This window comes from Podarcis tiliguerta, assembly GCF_965153285.1.
Source record: "Podarcis tiliguerta genome assembly, chromosome: 5".
In the NCBI taxonomy this organism is placed as follows: Eukaryota; Metazoa; Chordata; class Lepidosauria; order Squamata; family Lacertidae; genus Podarcis; species Podarcis tiliguerta.
In genome coordinates, this window is record NC_139538.1 from 64,007,272 (window position 1) to 64,030,309 (window position 23,038).

A 23,038-nucleotide genomic window follows, 5' to 3' on the forward strand; every position below is an offset into this window, starting at 1 on the left:
AGAAAGTACTGATTAAGTCATGGGGCAGTATTCTAACAAGTCCCGTCAGGATTTCCTATTGGGCAACAGAACTTCCCTTTCTCTCCTGTGGTGAGGCCTATGGTGATAATGAATGCCATTGTTAAATTTTATGCCACATTTACTCACTGCTCAATTTTTATTATTGATTCTGTGGGTCATTCTTCAACCTTGTATTGCCTGTTTGTACTTGGGAGGCACCCTGAGAATACCTTGGGTGCTTTTCAACTAAGTTTTACTCAGAGTAGACCCATTAAAATTAATGGACCTAACTTAGCCATATTCATTCATTTCAATGGGTATACTCTGAGTAAAACGTAGCTGATTACAGTGGTACCTCGGGTTAAGTACTTAATTCGTTCCGGAGGTCCGTACTTAACCTGAAACTGTTCTTAACCTGAAGCACCACTTTAGCGAATGGGGCCTCCCGCTACCGCCGCACCGCCGGAGCACAATTTCTGTTCTCATCCTGAAGCAAAGTTCTTAACCTGAAGCACTATTTCTGGGTTAGCGGAGTCTGTAACCTGAAGAGTATGTAACCTGAAGCGAATGTAACCCGAGGTACCACTGTACCAACCTTTATGTTGAAGGGAGGCATATGCGTCTTAGAAACAAATAAAGTTAGGATTTTAGTTTATAGACTGCAGATTAAAGGCTAGCAAAATCAGCTTCAGCTCAACGTATCTCTGCAGAAGACTGACACATTAGTCAAACTTTAAAGATATTCAAAATACTACTGTTTTATGTCTGTGTTGCTCCCATACCTACTGTATTATTATGCGTGTGGTAGTCACAAGACCATTGTATTATGCATGTACAGATCACACATCCTTAACATGTGGCCTTGCTGATTTTTTTAAACCTGTTCAATGCACTGTGTAAATGTCTTGAAGTAGATTAGGTATAATGTACTGTGACCATATAAACAATCTAAATTTGCAAATAAATAAGAAGGATGGGATGAGGAGCCAAAGCAAGAAAATGGGAGGTGGAAAAGGGGATTCACTAGTTAGTTTTCTCAACTGTTAAGACAGCGAGTGATTATACCACTTAGAAAAACATGGACTCTTTCGGTAAGGCAAGAAATATCTGAAATATTGTTTTTTCCCTTTTACTGTATCATTTACATACGGGCAGCAAAGCCGTTCAATCTTTCTGAGTTGTATCCAGGTAAGTCAGATTAGACACACTGATTAAGTTAGTCAAAGCTATTGATTTCAATGAGACTATTCTGCATGTAACAAAGGCCGCAATCCTAAACCCAGTGATTTTTTCCTGCGGGCACTCAAGGGTACGCAGTACCTGCACCTTTTTTCTGGAAGAAAAGCACTGGTTTAAAATGTGGCACTTAGTGTAACAACTTCATGGTGAGCACTGGCACCTCCCCCCCCCCGAACCCCACTGATTGCCTAAACCCCACTGGTTTCAATAGGACTTCTGAGTAGACATGATTTGGATTTTGCTGCTAGTTGGCTACAACGCTTTGATTGTAGAAGCACTGCCATGAGCGCATCCATTTAATATTGTTGTACACCAACCCCAATCTCTGAGCAGTGCGAGATTCCAGGGGCTTACCCAGGGTCCATGTTTCCTTCAGGAATAAGGCATAGTGGAGACTGTGGTGTCTTTTAAAATACATGGTTTATTTACACATATATACAGTCGGAGCCTACAATGGAGGGTTTCACAGCAATAGCATCCCAACAGGGACTTGTTTCTCTCATAGCTGCAGCCTTGGATTCAAAAAGAGATCAAACATTACTCTGACTCTTTCTCGAGCTTGCTGCTTTACTTCTAGGTCACATCACTGCAACTCTCAACTCCAAAATCTGGCTTCCTTCTTCTAACTAACCACAAGCTGGGGCCCCACCCATTTGCTATCTCACATAGAGCGCCTTTCCTTTGTTTCTTTTAATGGCCCATCACCTTAACACAGGAAGATAGCCTGGGTTATATTTTAACACTTGCTGGATCCAGGAGTTAGAAGGATCTTGCATACAGCCTACTTCCTCTATCCCAAACTCAATACAATATGCATATCCCACCTCATCTGATTTGTTTGTGACACCTCAGACTCCTTACATTAAGACAAGAATGAGTTGACAGAAAGTAGATTTTGATGGTGGGGTACCATGAGAATCAGGACCATGTTAGGCAAGTTCAATGAAAATAGATTTCTCTATAATATCTTATTCTGATGGGTAGTTGTAATCTTTCCTTAAGATATATTTAAGATAGGCTACAATATTGCCAGGTAGAGTCTAGTTCACAGTAGACTCTATATGTCCATATATTTGTCCATATATTTGCATATATAAACATGCAGCAAATGGTGTGGACCTCTTGTAGAAAATCTATTTTTCTCTCATGATTGTGGAGAAATGGTAGGAAACGTTCATGAAACCCAATCCATGTCATTAGTCCTTATAATTTCATTCATTATTGGGCCCCACACCGTTAAAAATACAATTCCATTTTGGAACGTCGTGCCTGTGCAATATACTGTGTAATTAAGATCATCCAACATGTTTGCTGGAACTGTGATATTTTGAAAGCAAACCAACTGTAAAATAGGGATTTCTGGAATCACATAGCACTCGCCCTGGGTGACATCTTTGTATCATGTACACTGTCAGGGTGTGAAACCACGAAAGCTTAAAAGGAATGAATTACTTCCTTTTAGAGACCAGTTGGTAAAGTATTGGTATTGCTCCTGGGAAATTTTGACCTAATCTCGTTTCAGACAATGACTCATTTAGATAAGTCACTTTCAACCTCAGTTCCTTAATTTGGGTGGGGATTTGTAACATTAGCCAACCTCACCAAATTGGGTTTTTTTTCTGAGGGAAAGCAATAAAATAATGTAACACTCTTCATAGTAGAATCCTAGGCATGATTACTTAGGAGTAAGTCCCAACATGTCCAAAGGAATTTAAGGTTGCAATCCTGTGTACACTTACCTGAGAGTAATCTCCACACACACAGCAGGACTTCTGAGAAAACGTACAAACAACTGCAGCCTTAGATTGTAGTGTGCATGTACAGGATTACACCCTTATCCTATTAAAAATATAAATACTTTGTCATAATTAGCATTTAACTAGAGCTCAACTCAATAGCCATACAGTTCCTACGCAATCAGATCCTGTGCCTCATTCTAAAATATATCCTCATTCCATGCAATTTATCACCTGACCTGCATTTATTAAGAATATCCCACTGAAATCTAGAGGATGTAGAAATGAACTAAGAACACCAAACCCACCCCCAATAATCTACTTTTAAAATCTGACCAAACTATAAAAGAAAATGTTTTTTTTAAAAATAATAACTTGCTTGTTTAATAAAAGGCAGAGTAGAAAATATATGTGGGTTACATAGGGTTGCCACAGCTCCCCACCATGCCAATGATTCCCATCAGCTGCCTGAAAGGGACCGCTTTTCACAACTTGGAAGTACAGTGAAAGTAAGAACTTCACCTGCTGAATTTCTGCTTGTCGCTGCCAGTGTGGTGATGTAGTGGTTACAGACAAGGTCTGGTTAGAAGACTAAGGATTGAAGCAACCCAGGTGTGACCCCAAATTCAGCCACGAAGCCACTGTATCGTGAGAGTTGTGAGAATGAAACGAGGGAGTGAAGGGGGAACCATATGGGAAGCCTCGACCTCCTTGGAGGAAAGTCGGGATGAAAATGATTTTTTGATATATTTTTTTGCAAAGCCGCCCAGGGTGGCTGGGGGCGACCCAGTCAGATGGGCCCCGGGTACCAATGATAAAATCATCATTTTTTATTATTATTAGCCTGGGCTCTTGACTTCCTGCCTCAAGAATGCGCGTCCCCACCCCGCAGCGCGCGCCCAAAGTCAGAGCAGGGGAAGTCCTAGTAACGAAACCACCCCCGTTCGCCGTTGCCACAGCGGCAGCTCTTCCCCCTTCCGTCTCGAGCGGAACCTTTGCGACGAGGCTCCGGGGCAGAAGCGGAGGGAATTCGCAAGCGGCCCTGGCGCAGGCGGGGAAAGAGGCGAGGCCTACAAGGCACTGGCGGCTGCTGCTGCTTCTTCTGTTGGGTCCGCTGGAAACCGCTTCCTTTCTCGTCGCTGGCTGGCCGGTCGGGGTGAGTGTCCCTCGTGCTGCAAGCCCAGTCCCCTTTGGGGGCGCCGCGCCCTGGTCCTCCGTTGTCCCGGCTCCGAGGAGAAAGAGGAGGAGGCGCTGCAAGGGGAAAGGAAGCCGGGCGGGAAGGTCACCGCGAGGGAGCCCGGCGGCGGTGGCCGCTCCTTTCGCTTTCGTATTGCTTCTCGGGCTCGTCTGGACCGTGTAAAGCGCCTTCCTGTGCAACCTCTTTCGAGAGGCCTCAGACCCTGGGTGACTTGAGAGGGGGGGAGGCGAGTCTCTGGGAAACTCAGCCAGGTGGGCTGGGTATCAATAATAAATTGTTATGATTATTAATATATTGTGTCCTCCCCCCTTGCCTTCCCTTTTGTGCGCTTGCCAGGCTCAAAGCCCACCCAACCCGCTTTAAGGGCAGTCTCTCTATTCCCGCTGACCCAAGGTCACCCCAGGCATTGGTTTCTCCATTTCCTCCCTCTGCATCCCTCCACAAAAAAAGCTGCCTGTACGGGTGTCGTTAATACCGCTCAGAGCACTTGGCATCTATGCATTGCTTTGCAAGCAGCCTTCCCCAGCCTGGTGCCCTCCAGAAAGTTTGGGCTACAACTCCTACCCTCCCTGACCATTGGCCATGCAGGCTGGAGGGGGGGGGGGGTAAGGCGTCCCTGCTGGTAAACGGGCTCCAAGCTTTTATAAGAATTTATATACGGATAGCAACACCTTAAACTGGGCCCGGTAGCCAAATTGGCAACCAGTGCAGGTTTCTGAGGAGAGGTGTTGTATGCATGCATGCATGGTCTCATTCCTTTCAGCAATCCTGCTGCAGCATTTTGCAGTCATAGAAGCTTCTGGTCCAAGCACAAGGGACGTCCCGTATAGAGTGCATTGCAGTAATCCAGGCTTGAAGTAGCTAATACAAGAACTACTGTGGTGGTAGTTTACCAGTTGCAGCTAGTAAAAGGTCTTCTAGCCACCAAGGGCTCATTCATACTTCTGCTTGTTCTCTGCTTTCTAGGCACAGGTTCAAGCTGTTTTGCCTTTGCCATGCTGCTTCCTCCCTGTGGAACACACTGCCAGTGGAAATTCAGTGGGCGCCTTTTGTAACAACTTTCAAATGCCTGTCAGGCCTATGCAGGCAATTAAGAGTACATCCCCCATAATTGTCTACTGAAGTTTGTTTTTAATTATTTTCCTTTTAGCTTGTTTTCCTTTTTTATTATTTTATTGTATGGTTTAACATTTTTATATTGTTGTAAACCACTGTGACATTTCTATGATACAATGGTATATAATTTTTTTTTTTTTTCAAATAGCACTCCCTGCCTTGCTTCTCTGAGTGTTCAGATAGTTGTCCAAGGCTGCAGTCCTAACTCCCATTTACCTGGAATAAGTCCCATGGAATTCAGCGGGACTTCTGAGTAGATAGGGTTAGAATTGTGCTACAAACGTTGTAAAGTGCTGTTCATCATGTCACTGCTTCTCACTGAAGTTGGAGCTATCACAACGCAGGTTAATAGTACTGTGGTCCTGGCTCTTTTAACTCAGCTTTTTAAAGAAACTCAGAAAGCAGGTAGAGAATGTCATACAATGCCTATGCACTTGGCACATCTTAGCTAAGCAGCCTGGCAGCATAGGACACTGGTGATATGTGAGGTCTGTCACGTTCTTGATGAATCCAATTTTTGCGACCCTGAGCAGGGAACAAGAATTGTGACTACAATGCACCTGACAGGCCACAGCTTATTGATAATATTCTGTATATGGCTTGACGGCTTCAGCTTTTGGCTGTATGTGGCATACTAGCTATGGATGCTTGACCACTTTCTGGCAGATAAATAGTACCTCTTGTAGTCTACTGGCCTTACATTTGATTTGTATTTGCTTCTATGTAAATGTTCCTATTTAAGAAAAGAGAAGACTTAAGAGTGGTAAACTTTAAGTCAATATATAATATTGAGTGATGTAATTGGCTCAGCTTTAATGAAACTACAGTATTCTCCTTTTCACTGAAGAGCTAGAAGAGGCAATTAGCTGTTTGTTGACATTCCCATTATGTTATGGACAAACATTTAGAGCTAAGTTAACTCAGTTGTTTTGAATGTAAGAAGAAACACTGAGATAATGTAAATTTCCTTCTGTCTTCTCAAATATCCTTGTTGTGGGCTTTGGTGCTCTTCGCGGGGGGGGGGCATTTTCCACCGAAAAAGCTATTTTTAGTACCAGAAGTTCTGCTTATAGTAAATTAAGCACTGTTGAAAGAGGGGGAAATGACGCATGTTATGAGAAAAAGATAAAAAGGTTGTGTTTAGTTGACACAAAAGTTTAGGAAATATGTTTGGGCATCAGGATTCAGTCTCTGTGTGGAATTGCTTTGCATTAGTTCAGAATGCAAAATTATCAGTCTTGTTGGTTGCAGGGAGTGAAGGAGGACCATAGAGCAGGGTATGTAGTAAAGTGACAATAGATGAATAATTCTGATCAATAAGTACTTATAAGAAATGCAGGCATACTATATCCACAGGGCAAATAATCAATTTGACCCAAATACCAAGTTGACTGCCGTGTGCCTCTCTCCAGTTATTCTCTTCTGTTGCAGTAGGCTCTATGCTAGCCTACGGCTTGAAGCCATTGATGTGTTTTAATTGCAATCATTAGTTGGAGCATAAGCTGTATGGAAGCAGAGTGGAAAGTGAGAGCAAAGACTCTTAATAGGTGCCTTCTTTGTTTTTCTTGGTCTTCAGCTCCTTCCACGTATGTGAGATTTGGTTGGAACTCCATCCACATTGTATGACTTTTTTGTACTGCCTCTGTCCCATCTGTGGTGTAGTACATTTTTGTATCAATATCATATATGAAGGTAATGCATTCTCATGTTTTATCTGGAGGATCCATTCTAAGGGCAATGCCCACAGGTCCCCAAAATTATGTAGTTCTGGGTCCATGTATCAGATCTGGCTCCTGGCAAGAGTTTGTACCTGAAGAAGGGCTGAAACATTTTGTGTGTGTTCAACTGATGCACGAGTCCTTTATGACCCAGAAAAGGGTAGAACAAGGGGTGTAGCAGGCTTATGCATGCTCCGCCAACACATGCAGGAGCCAGGAATGGAATCCCCATGCAAATTAGTTGCCAACTCTGTTTGTAAAGGCAGTAGTAGAAAGCAGCATTTTCACAGTGCAAGGCCTATGAATTCAGGTGATGTTTGCAGTTTGCAATTCCCTCTAGTATCCAGAACTTAGCAGCTGTAATTCTTGCTTGGTGCGTCTAAGGCTGAGGACATTCTGCAGGCTTCATACAGTGGTACCTCGTTTTGAGTCTGCCGCATCGAGTGTCCGTTTTGTTGAACATCTGCAGCAAACCCGGAAGTACCAGAACAGGTTACTTCCGGGTTTGCCGCATGAGCAGAAGCGCAAACCGCTGAGTGCGCAGAGCGGCGCTTTGCCGTGTGTCCTTTTCGTCTAGTGTCCGGGGCTCCAGAACGGATCCTGGTCGCAAAACAAGGTACGACTGTAGTGGTATAGACTGTTTTTAAATACTGTATATCTTAAGATGGGAACAGTGCTTCTGATGACTGCAGTTCCTTGATAGCAAGTAGGAATAAAGACGCATGAGCTGGACACATCAATAGTCTTGCCACTTTGCCAGTTAAACACAATATGAAAACACCCTTTTATAAGAACTTTCTCTTTCCTTTCTTTTGTCATAGGTGAAACAGGCAAAATGGTACATGCTGAAGCCTTCTCTCGTCCTCTTAGTCGGAATGAAGTTGTAGGTTTAATTTTCCGATTGACAATATTTGGTGCTGTGACCTATTTTACTATTAAGTGGATGGTAGATGCAATCGATCCAACAAGGAAGCAAAAAGTAGAAGCTCAGAAACAGGTAGGAGCATATAATAAAATATTTCTTTGTAAATATCAATTATTCAGAATGTTCATTTTGGAGCATAAAAGCCAAGTGGGAAGGCCAAGTGCTCAAGGACATTTCCTAAATCCTTATTGTTGTCATTAATGGCTGCTAATATTTAGACTGGGAACTAAATCTGGCCAATGGTGGGCCATTTTTAGAGGTACAAACTAGTCAATCATCTGATGTCACTGTGGTGTCAAGTGACTAATTTTCCTATGTGCTGTGGTGAATTAAGCCACGCTAGAAAGGAAAATCCAAGCCCAAACAAACAGGGCTTTAAAGTGACTGCCAGTGTTACGCTCCACTTCTTGCTAGATCTCACAAAGCTTAAAGTCAGTACCTGTCAGCTGAGAAGTTTGGAGCCTGGACCTACTCTCACTCACCTTTCACATCCCTGGCCTAGGATTTTTTTAAGGAAGAGGGTAAGCAGTAAGGCACTTGCCTGCTTTCCAGCTTGACTTTCAAATTTGCCCTGAGCAAGTGGTGGCAAAGCAATCAACCCCTCGCCCCTTTACCAGGTCAGTCAAGCCACCTTTTGCTATGCCCACTGCTCAGCATGGTCTGAGACGCGAGAGCACATTTGATTTGTTGCCCCCCTTCAAGCTTCTGGAAAGTACTTGCCACATTTTTTGGATTTGCATCACTAAAGGCGGAAGAAGGAAGGAAAAGCAGAAGCCAATTTTACACGCACACAGTGCCTTTGCTAGAAGCCTGATCTGCTTTCCCGTGAATCACTTCCCTCTTTTCTAATCCACACACAAAAAAATCACGAACCTGCATATGCACACCATCTAACTGATACAAAATCAGCTGAGGAGCAGGAAGAGGTGTGTGCACATTCACATGTAAGTGTGAAGTGGCTTCACCCACCATGGACATGTGACCGACGGCCAACTAGCCATGAGTGAGTGAAGCCCTAGGGCTATAAATGGTCCTAGGCTCCTGGGCTAGTTAGATATATAGGAAGAGGAGTCAGACCATTGATCCATCTATCTTAGCATTGTGTGCTGACTGGCAGTGTCCTTTCATACAGGAGTCTTCCCAGTCCTACCTGGCGATACCAGGGATTGAACCCAGGACATTCTTCACACAAAGCACTTGCTCTGCCACTGTACCCCTTACCCAAGCGTTGATTTACGTCTGCCCTGCATCAGTTGGTCTTCTTACGTGGTTGTTGCATTGTTCCTTTTTTGAAACCACAGGTGTGGGTTTTTTTTGCTGAGGAAATATTATTTCCCCCAATAGTGTATGTTGCTGTTTTAATTCCTGCATGAAAGTCAGCTGAGTTTTTTGTCACAGCATCTCCCTCGAATATTGTTCGTAAACAGGGCAATGGAAATTTGCATCAAGGCTGTCCCTCCCCCTTCCCCCCCCCTTCCTGCCCCAATCTGTTATGTTTTGATAGGATGTTGTGCTGCTGCCTTACTCTAACAGTAGTAAAATGCAATTGGGGCTTGCCTTCATTTATCACAGAGGAAGACCCTGAGACACTGGCCTCGTTCTGTTTACTTAACCTGTTGAACAATTATCAAATAACAGAGGAGTCACATTTTAACTAAAAGGGGTGGGGGTGAAGTCATGCCACATTCAAACAGGTGAAAAATTTTGACGGTTCTGTGTAAAGATCTTCGAATTTCAATTCTTTGGCTGTCTGTGTTTTCAAGTAACAGCACACCTCCAAATTATTAACTTTAAAAAGTGAACGGTGTAATGTTACTGAATGTTAACTTTTTAAAAAAATCTCTTTATAGGCAGAAAAGTTAATGAAGCAAATAGGCGTGAAAAATGTGAAGCTTACAGAGTATGAAATGAGCATTGCTGCACATCTCGTAGACCCTCTTAGCATGCACGTAAGCATCTCTCTTTCTCACTTTTTCTTACTCATTTAGAAAAATGGTGCTTCGGGGAGATAGTAAAGTGTAGTATTTGGGATAAAACTTTGTAAAATGCAGCTGCTGTTACTCATGCAGGGATTACACTCTAATAAATTAAGAGTCTTCCTAACTTAGGAAACTTCCAAGTGTTCCTGACTGTTTTCTAGCAGGAAATCATCTTCTATGTTTTCCAGAACAAGACGTGGGTCAGGAGACTTTACTTCAGGGCCAACTATAATCTGCTTTGCATATCACAAAACTAATTATAATTGCAGTCAGATCTGTACAATACAGATAATGTGATCCTATTCATGTTTACTCGGAAGTTAGCCACACTTAATTCAATGAGATGATTTAGGATTGCATCTTAAATTGACTTAAAACATGATAATCAAAAAAGTAATACCACAGATCTTACTGTGGCTCCACTCTTATCTGCTATATCTGAATACGCACAATTACAGATAGCCATAAACTTCTTTAGCTGAGAATGTGACTGTTTTCTTACTTGATGATGACTCTTTAATATTGTATTTGTGCCTCAGGTAACATGGAATGACATTGCAGGTTTAGACGAAGTTATTACAGACCTGAAGGACACAGTAATTTTGCCAATCAGGAAGAAACATCTGTTTCAGAACTCCAGACTCTTACAGCCACCGAAAGGTAAGTATGGAGAGGTCATAGAGGATGTTTCTTGAAACTGGCCATGGTAGATTTCACCTGCATTCTCATCTTAATAAACGAAGACATGAACAAGCCTTTTCAAGCACACACATAGAGCCCATTTTCAGAGCAAGTGAGCAAATGAATCGGGAAGTCTTCTCTTAACTACAATTTTCTTTCTTCCGAACCAGGAATCTGGTTAATAGCTTTGGCATGAGCCATGATTACCAAGCCATTATTATGATTAACACTTGCACTGATTGTACATAAATTAAAAGGTAAGATAGACCCTTCCTGCAGGCTAGTAATCCAATAGACATACAAAAGGAAAAAGAATGGGAAAGGAAGAGAAAAGCAGGCACTAGAGCAGCTGTTTTTTCACTGGCCGGTGGAGTGATTGTTCTGCCCCTTGCCATGATATTCTTCCGGAGAGGCAGGGGCTAAGATTTCAAATATTCAATTAGTAGTAATCAAAAGGTTTAAAAGATGTTTCCTTAACAAAAAGCAAGAACCCTTTATGTTGAGAGTTGCAGGACCTGTATTTCTTCAGGTGTTGCTAGACTACATTTCCCATCACCCCAGGCTGGCTGGGGCTGATGGGAGTTCCAGTATAGGAATATCTGGAGAGCCGCAGGATCCTCTATTACTCTATGTAAACAGAAGAATGCAGATTGAAACATTACTACCATTTCCTATGAACCTTGGTGAAACTAAGGCACAACACTATGTGCATTTACATGAGAGCAACTTCCGGTAAACTCAGTGGGATTTATTTCCAAATACACCTTTAAATGCTAAGCTATATGGAACCAGTGCTCTTTAACTTTCAGCTGAACAGATCTTAGTGACAGTTTATGCCTCTGTTGCTGCCTTTTTTCTTCCATTGAGATCACTTTTGCTTTTACCAGAAAGATTGTAGCCTGGACAAAGTAACATGTTCAGGATTCATTGAGAATGGGAGCCATATATGAATGGCGGTGCAAATCTTGAGTATCCAAAGGCACTTAGGAGCAATCTTATTCATAGCAAATGTGACTCTGTTGGTGTTCTTGCTGTGTCTGTCAAACCAAGCGGCAATAAAATGTTAACAATGTGTTGCTTTTTAGGAGTACTTCTCTACGGCCCTCCAGGCTGTGGTAAAACCTTGATTGCCAAAGCTACAGCAAAGGAAGCAGGCTGCCGATTTATTAATCTTCAACCCTCCACACTGACAGACAAATGGTACGGGGAGTCTCAGAAGCTGGCTGCAGCTGTTTTTTCTCTTGCTATGAAGCTTCAACCTTCCATCATCTTTATTGATGAAATAGGTAAAATGCGTACTTTCTGTATGTAGTCATAGGAAAATATAATTGCATTGAAGTTTTAAAAATGAAATGAATTTCATCAGGTATGCATGCCTTATTTGGCAAAGTATCAATGTTAAGAAGGCAGTCACTCTGAAAAGAAGGAAATGCTTGGTAGCACAAGTTTAACTTGGTTGTAGCCAAAGATCTTTATTGCTAATGCCAAATATATGTGTACTCAGTATCTGGTGTTTACTGCAGGAAGAAATTGAAAGGTTTTCTGCTTTCATTTGGATGCAGATATTGATGATGTAACAGAGTTATCTCACCCACTTCAACCTTCATTTACACTCACTATGAAGCTCCAAATTTCAAAAGTAATGTACAAATTAAACCTCTTTAAATTTTTGCGTATTTTAATTGTTTAGCTCTTAATTTATTATTTACATATTGTCAATTTGGCTATACCAGGAGCTGAACAATTAAAATATGGTGGGGAGGGGGAATTAAAGTAACGTTTGCCTAATGTTGCACTTAGGTGTGAATATTATATGTTGTATGCCACTTAATTCTTACAAGAGTGAGGCAGGAGGCATGCTAGAGGGGGGAGAATTCTGGATCAAGCAAATACAATTTATTTGCCCAGAAGAAATCAACAATAGTTTGTGTTAATCAGTTTAGTACTGTACATTTGCATACTTCATTCTTTGTTGAACTTGCACTTTTTCATTCACTTTTTAAAATAGTAGTTGAGTGTTGGCAGATGAATGTATTGTTTAGGAAAAATAGTTGGAGGTGATGCTACTTAGAAGATATGACAGATTCTTCTTTTTTATGATGGCACATCCAGTTCTCTGAGAGACTAATCCTTTTCATCTAGAAAAATGAACAGTATTAGGCGAGGCAGCTTGTATTGCAGGATCTGAACAAAATTCGCTTAGTTTGACATTCCTTGCAGTCTTCTCTCCATTCTTCCCATATCATAGTCAGAAGTAGTTTACTCTATGGCAAGAGAGGAACTGTGGGCTTCTTGCTTGAGAAACACCAACCAAGACACCCCCCCCTAAAGTATATAGAACTAGTTGTATGGTTTCTGGGAATCGTCTAGTGTTATGTAGTTGGTGCATGTTTATTCAATAATGTTCAATACAACAGCGGTAGCCAGAATAATAAGATAAAATAGCCATGACCACACACTTAATTCAAACGCTCCCTTAAAATTCAGATTCCTTTCTACGAAGTCGTTCAAGTTCCGATCATGAAGCCACAGCTATGATGAAAGCCCAGTTCATGAGTCTCTGGGATGGCCTGGACACCGACTATAACTGCCAAGTAAGTAATAATTTTTAAGAGAAAAGGGCAGAAATTTATATGCATAAAAAGGCCAGGACAATTTAAATGCTGAAGAGCAAGGACATGCAAAATTCATCTGTTTCTGCTAGCTGTAGCTAAACTGGTATTTTATTTTACCTTTTTGCCGTTATTTGAGCTCTCTTTTCCTTGAGATCAAGGAATTAACACCAAGGTTCACTTTCCCATGTGGAGGTTTTAAAAGTTGGACAGGAATGCCCCTCTCAAGGCAGCTACACAAGGCAGGCTCCTGGGATTTTGGCTTCAGTATCCTGTAGACGGCCACAATCTTTCCTGAGATGATTGTCATATTGAGTATTTAATTGGATTCACTCTTACTTGGCTTGGTCGTGTGTGTAAGGAAGCCTTACTTCATTCAGAAAAAGGGTAGATGACTCTGGCAGTTGAGATCTGTATTTCTGAAGCATCTCAGATTAAGAAACTTGAGGTGGTGATCTCATAACCACAGAATTTTGTGGTTGCCACCACAGAGATCAGAGAGGGACAAGGCCTCAAGTCAGCTTTGCAGGAGGAAAATTGGCGTGCAAGTTACAGATAAAGCCTCTCTGTCCAATATAGGCTTACAATAGGAAGCCTCCAAAATTTCAATGAGATCTCATATACTCAGAGGCTCTGGTGATATCTTTGGCTCCCACTACTAATGACTAGTGTTGTCCTGTTGGCAGGCCAGTATCTCACTTTCTCCTCTGCATAAAGGGGAATTCTTTTGGCATGGTTTGTCTTTTCAACTCTAGAGGGCAGTCTCTCTCTCTCTCTTTCTCTCCCTCTCAGAGGAAATACAGCAATATTTCGAAACAGGGCTCCTTTACACATTGCATTTTTCTCTGTATAGGGTTGTCTGTGGCACAAATGTGTGTTTGTCTCATTGTGGGTATTGTACAAAAAGTGATGATGCTCGGAACAAATCTAAGCTAGTGGCATTTGCAGGGCAAGGGTACAAGACTGGGAAAGCAGTATTTGAGGATGAATGTCGAACTAAATGAATTAAAAAGAAACCCCCACTCCACAAAAAGTCTTAGTATTTATGCTTGGTCAAGTTCAAGTTTGGGAAATGGTCGCTGGGAAACACGTAACCTAGAATGGTTAAATATTACTTTGCATCAGTTGTAGATGTTGAACATTATAACTTTTCATTAGAGCTATTTTATGTCTCTGAAACCACATGCAACTTTGAAAGTGCGACAATTGACTCCAGATACCAGTTTTGTTACTAACAGATAACTTTTGGGGTGGAAGGCTTCTAAGAGTATTCCCCAGCAATTTATTGATGGCATCTTTAATCAGCCTGTTTCTTTCATTGTTTAGAGGAAATATGGTGGTGTTTTCTCAGGTTTTTGAGTCTGACCTATTTTGCTTCATATTGGGCAGGAGAGCTTTTAAAACCAATTACACCAAAGCACTTTAGTACTTGGGGAGAATTCTGGAATATATTATGGAACATACTGCTTCATAAAGTACATTGAGCTGAGCCAAACCTTTTAGAATCTCGATTGCCATGCCAAAATTTGCATCTTCAGCTGCGGTGAACTTTTTTTGTCTTTCAAAACAGGAAGTGTATCTCTACTTTTCACCCAAATCCTGGGCACTAATCACTTTTGGTTTTAAATACTCGTGGGAGCTATATATTCCCTGAGCTTGTCTGGCCTGTGTTGACTTCTGATTCTGATTCATCTTGCAACAAAAAACCTTTCTGCTCTTCCTTCCTTTTTTGACTTCTTTTAGGTGATAGTGATGGGAGCTACCAATCGCCCTCAGGATCTTGACTCAGCTATTATGAGAAGAATGCCCACACGATTTCATGTCAATCAACCTGTAAGTCATAGAAGATTCACAGCCATGAATTGTATGGCCTGACTCCTCAGTTATCTGTTGACCATTATTATTTATTATTTATAGCTACTTTTCTGACCAAAGGATCCCTAAGACAGTATACAATATACTGATAAAAATGTAATACAATCTAGGAGTTTAAAAAGGTTAAAGTTCCTTCCCCTGGAGTTTATTGTCCCAGCCAGTCCCAGTTCTTCCTTGAAGAGGGAAGGGAACTTTGGGCGCTGCTAATGGGGGGAGAGTAAAAGCCTATTGCTTCAAGGGGTAGTCCTCACTTACTTTTGAAGATTGTGAATACATGACCACTCTGCTGTCCTTCTGTAGCCCCAGTGACACAAATGGGAATTGCACAAGCATGATGCCGTGTCATTACAGCACATCAATTTCTGTTTATCCAAAATCAGTGAGAATGCTGACACCCTGTTCTTTGTAACAAATGTTTTGTTCTCAATTTAAAGGCACTGAAGCAGAGAGAGGCAATCTTGAAGCTGATTTTGAAGAATGAGAATGTAAGTCGGTTGTTTCTTATGCAGCAGAACTTGGAATGGTTTGCATTATTGGAAGGGCTGTAGGATCCGTAATGGCTTCAGCCAGCTATTGCATCCCAGTCACGGTGCTTAATTTTCTCTAATGGATGCCAGTTAAGCTGAAAGGGCACAGCTTTCACTGTGGGTTATACCCATAGCCTTTTGTTGTTGCTGCTGTTTGTTAAAGTCCATGTTGGAACAGAATCGGTTGTGATAACGTTTCTTAATCCTCCTTCAATCTGAACCCCTGTTAGAACTTGGTAAAATGTTTTCAAGGCATTCATATGCTGCTGCTTGTTTGCTGGTAGGTGGACAGGCGTGTCAATCTCCTTGAAGTTGCTAAGGAAACAGACGGGTTCTCAGGAAGCGACTTGAAGGAAATGTGCCGTGATGCCGCGCTGCTCTGCGTCAGGGAATATGTTAATTCAACATTTGAAGACAGGTAACTTTCATTGAAACTACAGAGATTTTTAATATGATCTCTAACCCGGTGTCTATCTTTAAAGTAGTTTTTTAAAAACAGAAATAATAGACTCATAGCATTGTAGAGTGGGAAGGGGGGGGAGTACCAAGGGTCATCTAGGCCAACCTCCTGCAATGCAGGAATATTTTGCCCAGTTTGGGGCTCGAACCCAGGATCCTGAGATTAAGAGCCTTGTGCTCTACCGACTGAGCTATCTCAGGATGTTGTATTGGAGAGTACTTCACATTTAGTTAAATGTACACAGAGTACAAAGGGACATGGCTGGCGCTGTGGGTTAAACCACAGAGCCTAGGACTTGCCGATCAGAAGGTCGGGGGTTCAAATCCCCGTGACGGGGTGAGCTCCCATTGCTCGGTCCCTGCTCCTGCCAACCTAGCAGTTCGAAAGCACGTCAAAGTGCAAGTAGAGAAATAGGTACCGCTGCAGCGGGAAGGTAAACGGCATTTCCGTTCTCTGCTCTGGTTCGCCAGAAGCAGCTTTGTCATGCTGGCCACAAGACCCGGAAGCTGTATGCCGGCTTCCTCGACCAATAAAGCGAGATGAGCGCCGCAACCCCAGAGTCGTCCACGACTGGACCTTACACAGAGTACAACAAAAATGGGAATGACATTCTTCCTATCCCTTCACTTTCCCTGTTGGGATCCGTGTGCGCCTGAGGCAGGAACAGTGTGCACATCTCTCTGCCTATGGGAAGCAGAATATTCACTAATTCCACATTGGACTTTACAGAGAAGTTCAAAGAACAGGAAGTGAGAGTCATTCAAAGCACTCACCTTTTATATGTACCGTGTTCTTTGTGTGTTTCCTTACTGAGGATTAAACTACCATACTTGTGTTGCACAGCATTTAAATCCTCTTCACGCTTTTTGGGTTTTTTTTAGTAATGAAGAAGATGAAATTCGACCCGTGCAGCAGAGGGATCTGAACCGGGCAATTGAGAAGATGAGGAAGTCCAAGGATGCTACAAATCAGAGTGTTCTAATGCACGTTAGTTTAGATTAAGGCTAAGGAATGCCCTCACACGGTCTCATTTGGTGACTGTTTTTTGTCGTTTAGATAGTGGAAATGAATTGGAAGCAGAAATATCCTTTTAATAAGTGTTGACAGAATTGTTTTTTTATATGCAGATATCTTAAGTTATTGAAATCTGATAATATTGCAAAATTGGATATGGCCTCTGTAACAGATCATGACATGGGAGAATGTAGTCTAGCTCGAAAACAATGTCTTGCTTCATGGTTTCAGCCTTAAAAGCCTGTTGGTTGGTTCAAGTATGGCACATTGTTTCTTTGGGGAGGAGCAAACTCAGTTCATGTATATATATGTATGAGTGTGTGTATGATATGTATATATATAAATATATATATATATATCCACACAGTTTTTATATATAGACATAATGTGTAGATAACTTGAATATGAAAAGCCTTCTCTCTCTCTTTTTTTCTTTTCCCTCTTTTCTTTTCCTTAAAAAAAAAACCTCATTTTCAGGATCAAACCAAGTCAGGGGATTAAAATATTTCAGTAAACATCTATTTTTTGTGTAGTACCTTAATATGAAGGAAGAAAACCTGCTTCAGGAAAATAAATTTCTGGAATGCAGACAAATTTGACTTCTTCCATTTAACTTATGGTATCCACAGGTGCCAATCAGTTTAGGTAGGAAAAAACACATAATGCCTCGTGAACCTTTTGATTTTATATGAATCCAATACTTTTTTTTTAATAACTTTTTTTATATGGTCACATGATAACCATTACGGAACATCAGTAACTGCATATTACCAAAATTTATTTTTCTACTTCTGAATTTCTGAACTTCAAAGACCTGGAGGGCTCCTATTGCTGAAGTTCCTTTATCACTGTAAGACTATATTGTCTCACTTGCTGGTATCTATAAGTGGTCACAACATTATAACATTAAGTACAATGATCTTAAACATTTGCTTCATTTAATTTCTCCCCTACCTTTGCTCAATTGAGAAGCTCTCCACAGGTCTTGTAGTGGATAGAGGGAATGACATAACATTCAGATACTCTTCAGTAATGGTGAGGTGGCATTTCAGCATTAAGAGTAAAATTTTGTTCCCCTTAAAGCTGTTCAATGGTCACATGAATCCACACTAATCAAAGTAGCCAGTTACCCAAAATAGTCACAGCCTTCATAAGCTTTTTTTTTTTTTTGTAATTGAAATGAGTGTTGAAAAAGATGCGTAAAAAAGCTGATGAAGGGAATGATTAATTCTAGACTTCCCTCAACTCATTTTATAACTTGATTATGGTTATTCTTGCAGGTGCTATTTTGGGCACAACACGTTTATATAAAATACAGAATGTTCCTGCATCTCAGCTCATAGGCTTGCATTTTCTTTCAAGGAAGGAAGTTAGCAAATGGTTTGTGGCTAAATAAAACCAAGTGCAGTGCAGGTTTCAGGTCAAGATCCAGAGGGGCTTGTGGGTGTGGGTTTATAACCTGTGTTTACATCACTTTTTCTCAGTTTTCTTCCCAGAAGGAGCCTGTAAGTAAATCCCCAGATCCGTTTTACTATTTGGGTTAGATTGAATAGGTATTTGAGGTTTTGCATGAAGCATTTCCTTCTTTAAGGGGAAATATTGCTGCAGTATGTGATTTCTTTTACTCTGTTTGTCTTTCAAAACCTCTCATCCAGTCCCAAAATGGTTATTGGGGACAATTTTGTGGAACAACTTCTAGAGGAAAATCCTGATGCATATTTATGTGCTGCTCTGGATTTCAGCCATTTTTTGTCCGAAATGTTGTTACTTGTTCTTGCAGCTAGTGTCTACCGATACATCTGTGTTACTGAATGCTTTTAAGAGCGGTTTATGTGAGCTGCTTTTGCAAAACTGAATCCTTGGACACTGGAGTGCATAGGTAGAATTATGACAAAAGTACTGCTTTGTACAGTCTGTCACCTGTCAGTTCCTTTTGATAATCATGAGTGTCTATATTTTGAGAGAGTGAATAGATAGCATTTTTATGTTCATGCCCTTCATTTTATTTTTCTGAATTTCATTAAAAGCACAGAACTCAAAATCAGTATAATTATCTGAGCACCTCATAGGCGTGCTGTTTGTTTCCTATTGCTTGTGAATAAAAAGATCACACAAATTGAGCTAAACCTCCAAATAATGAGTTCATATCAGAAAATTTGTGCCTTAAAAAAAAAAAAGAATTATGACCATTTCCTGCAAAAATAAGAAGTTGTCAGTGTATTGTTCCTGCTTGCATTCTACCTAATATGTTAATTTACAATTTTGTTAACTCAGGCGCAAAGCAGCCCCAAATAATAGAAGGTGTGCCATTCAACAGGAAGGTTCCCCCCCCCCCCCCAACCAAGTGAAAGGCTTTATTGAATCCCTTTTCCAGTTATTGACAGTTGCCAATTTTCCTGGAGGAAAATGGAATTTCGTTTGCGATTGCTCGGCTCCAAAGGTAGTAGCAGCTCAGGAAACTCAACATCGTCTCTCTGCCTGCACAGAAATACTAAGTGTCCATACAAGTCTCTTTGGATCCTGCTCAGTATTCCTGTGATTTCAAACAATAGAGCCTTTGAAACAAGAAGCCTAGCTAGATCACTATATGTGATACATTATTTGGAAATTTCAAAGTGTGTGTGTGTGTCCCCCCCCCCCCCCAGCTGCTTTTCCCATAGTGCTTGTTTGCTGGGCATGATTTAGACTGGTTGAGGGCAGTAAACCATACAAAGATTTTAAATTACTAATGCAACATAAATTGGACCATTCTTCCATAATAATTCCCAGAACAATTCTTCGGGCATTTATCCTTCCAAATAATTCTTTTATACTTATATTTCTACCTGCTTTGTCACTGCATGTTCTGCACGTTTATCTCTTGTCTGCCGGTATGTCTCTAGCTTTCCAGCCAGGGACTTAATTCTTCACTATACATGTAGATTCTGAAGTTGCTATACTAACTTGTTGTTTGCAGCATCCTTTCCCCGCCCTCTCTCACTACATAGGATCAGGTTAAAGTTTCTGGTTACTTCCTCAAAAAGGAGATGGCCAGCAGACGTCTGCCTGAGTTTTGGGCACTTCTCTCTCTCAGTTAAAAATCAGGCAAATCACTTTTTCTCTGGATTGAAGTCTTTACTGTGATAACATTGTTTTATTGCTCCCTCAAATACCCCAGTAAACCCTAACAATGCTTTTTTGCCTTTTTGCTGAAACAACTGCCTTCACTGCAACCAAGCTATCTCTTCCTTACATTAATTTCAACTTAACGCTCAGCTCGTTTGCTCCACGTTTTTCAAGGCTCAGTCTTAAGCAGTATCCAGTCACTCATTCTGGAGAAATCTTTGTGGAGCTTTTCAGCCCACTTGGGATTTTTTGTTGTTGTTGGTGGTGGTGGTGGAATTGTCAAGTTATGCTGCTTCATGGCTTACCCTCCTTCTTGGAGCACTGTAGATTGATTCAGCAACCTTTTTGTGCACAGTGAAAGAATGTTTGAACACCTTTCCCCTGGACCATGCACTTAACATGTAAGGTTGGGGTTCATTGTGTGCACCTCTTGGAAAAGAGAAAGAGAAAAGGTCAGGTGTACATGTCATGTACCGTGTAGCTGTACATGGAGTTCCTGCAATGTGTGTGTGTGTGTGTGTGTGTGTGTGTGTGTGTGGAGGAGGAGGAGGGAAGGAGTCTATACTTGTTTCTCCAACACACAAAGATGTCTAAAGTGGACCTGCGAACAGTAGTTTTGTGGGTGGCCTCTCCTTATCCTTCCTCGTTTTGAAAGCTGAAAAGTTGTCTTTCTTTTCACTATTTTCTCCCATTTGCTTGAGGAAGCTTTGCTTCAGTGAGTTACCGTGTTTTTCCATCTATAAGACACCCTCATGTATAAGATTTAAGAAAATGGGGGGATACATCCATGTATAAGACACCCCCTAATTTTTAACATTTTTTAGGGGGGGACCTAGTCTTATACGCGGAAAAATACGGTACTTAACATATAAGCAACGAACAAAGTGCTTTGTCTCTAAGGCACACCTGCTCCTACCTGAATGCAAAGCAGAGTTCCTCGGGTCTCAGGAGAAAACAATACAGCTACTACCGTTAACCAAGAATTGTTATCTGTACGGTCCCAACCCCCAAATCCCCCCCAAAATATGTTGTGACAAATGAGACTGGCCTTGGCTGTGTTTAAATGGATGACGAAGCAATAAGCTTGATGATGATTGTAGCAAAACATTTGCAACTGTGCTTTTTTTCTGTGTGCTGACGCAGCAAAAACATTTTCCACATGGTTTTTAGGATCAAGCAAAAGTACACGTATTAATGGTGAAATGTAAATGAGGGGGAAAGAAATAAAACTCTTATCTGGCCTCCTTTCGAAGTCCAGCTCTGTCTTTGTGTTCCATTTCATTTCCCAAGAAGATTCTTCCATTAGGGTGTTATGGGTCTCCCCCCCCCCCCAAGTAAGAGGCAAACTGCACACAAATGTAATGTTCATTTTGTAGAAGAAACTGTGGGAAACTGTGTTGCTGTGAGCTCTGCTACAGATCCCCCTGCTTGAGTTGCTGCTGTTAGTGTGTTCAGGATTGCAGTCTTCAGCCTGCACGTTTCCCCTGCCATTGCAAAGGTGTAAAGTTGGCTGAACATAATAAGATTTTGCAGTGCAGTTTTATTCAGTAGTAAGCTTTTCCCTCAGTGACTAGCAAGAGTAAAGCGGCATCTGGTTTAGCACGGCTCTCTCCCTGCTGCCATTATAATCCAAATTAGGAAGTCCCATACCTTTTATAAAAAGAAACTTGCATTGGAGTGATGGCAAGCAGAATGTTGATGGATTTGAGTTAATGACGTTTTGAATTAAGTTTGCCTCCTTGAATGCCCGAGCATAATTTGTATGACCCTTGTAGAAAGTTGTAATGTTGGCCTCCCCAAAGGCCTTTGCTTGTCTTTTCAAAATTCAGGAGAATTATTGGTTTGCTTTTGCAACTTATTTCTGACCCTTTATTTAAGCTCATAGTGTTTCAGGCTGGAGGACTGTCTCTTGTTCTGAGTGTTACGCTGTGAAATTCATAAGCAAACTGGAATGGATTGACAGGAGGGCAACAAAGATGGTCAGCTGCATGGAAAACGAGTCTGAGAAGGAAATGCTGAAGGAACTGCGTGTGGTTTTCCCAGAGAGGACTAAGGGAGACCATGATGGCATTCTTAAAAATACTTGAAGGGCTGTCTCATAAAGGAGGCTTTGTTTCTGCTACTAGAGAGGGCAGAGTAGATCTAATGGACTTAAAGTTCAGGAGGGTAGCTTTCAGTTGACCATTAAGTTCTCCTATCTGTAAACTCAGTTCAACAATGGACCAGTTGCCTAAAGGGATGGCGAAGTCTGCTTCACTAGAGGGCTTTAAGGTGCATCTGGACAGCCATCTCTTGGGAGATGTTCTAAACCAGCTTTTCTCAGCCTGGTGCTCTCAGATGGTGTTGGGACCGACTCCCATCAACCCCAGCCAGTGTGACTAATGGCTGAGGACGATGGCAGTTGTAGTCCAAAGAACAGGGAGGGCACCAAGTTGGGTGAGGCTGCTCTAAACTGGACTTTCCAGCTCCAGCAAGAAGTTGACAAGATTCCTCCAACTCTAATCTTACCTGTATTTATGGCCCGACACAGCAGTTTTGCCTGGGTGCATATTAATTACATGCAAATGCTATTTAAATCCTGCTTTCAGAGTGCAGGATCTAATATCAGTTCCTCTGGATGGAGACCAAAAGCATAATATCTTGTGCCAGTAAATGCTGTTCTTATCAGCCCTGCCTTGTGATTTCTGGAATCTCAATGAACCTGAGCGTTCTAGGGCTTGCCAGGCAGCTGCCACACCCTGCTGCCTGTGCACAAGCAATGCCAGCAGGAAGGAATTTGGGGTCTTGTGTGTTGTTGAGAAATCAGGTCACCTTGAGTGGCACTCCTCTTTTAACACGTTCTGTACTAGAGTT

The 23,038-nt window shown here is 41.6% G+C and overlaps 1 protein-coding gene across 3 annotated transcripts; it reads left to right on the plus strand.

The window, feature by feature from the left end:
- The first annotated feature begins 867 nt into the window (after window positions 1-867).
- Window positions 868-21,201, plus strand: ATAD1 (ATPase family AAA domain containing 1). 3 transcript variants are annotated; one of them, XM_083443749.1, is made up of 10 exons: window positions 868-1,091; window positions 7,829-8,004; window positions 9,783-9,881; window positions 10,451-10,571; window positions 11,678-11,878; window positions 13,080-13,186; window positions 14,948-15,037; window positions 15,514-15,564; window positions 15,891-16,024; window positions 16,948-21,201. In XM_083443749.1, exons 1-10 carry the CDS (start codon window positions 1,079-1,081, stop codon window positions 17,066-17,068), a joined length of 1,113 nt encoding a protein of 370 aa, XP_083299875.1. In that variant the 5' UTR covers window positions 868-1,078; the 3' UTR covers window positions 17,069-21,201. The 3 variants fall into 3 exon arrangements, with proteins under 3 accessions (XP_083299875.1, XP_083299876.1, XP_083299877.1); XM_083443750.1 differs by lacking the exon at window positions 868-1,091 and adding an exon at window positions 3,941-4,131; XM_083443751.1 differs by lacking the exon at window positions 868-1,091 and adding an exon at window positions 4,163-4,424.
- Window positions 21,202-23,038: the final 1,837 nt, after the last annotated feature.

What these genes read in the sequence shown, in the direction of transcription:
- ATAD1 (XM_083443749.1), top strand. An exon ending in GATTTCATGTCAATCAACCT is followed by an intron (nt 15,038 to 15,513) that starts GTAAGTCATAGA and finishes CTCAATTTAAAG; the next exon opens with GCACTGAAGCAGAGAGAGGC. An exon ending in TGATTTTGAAGAATGAGAAT is followed by an intron (nt 15,565 to 15,890) that starts GTAAGTCGGTTG and finishes GTTTGCTGGTAG; the next exon opens with GTGGACAGGCGTGTCAATCT.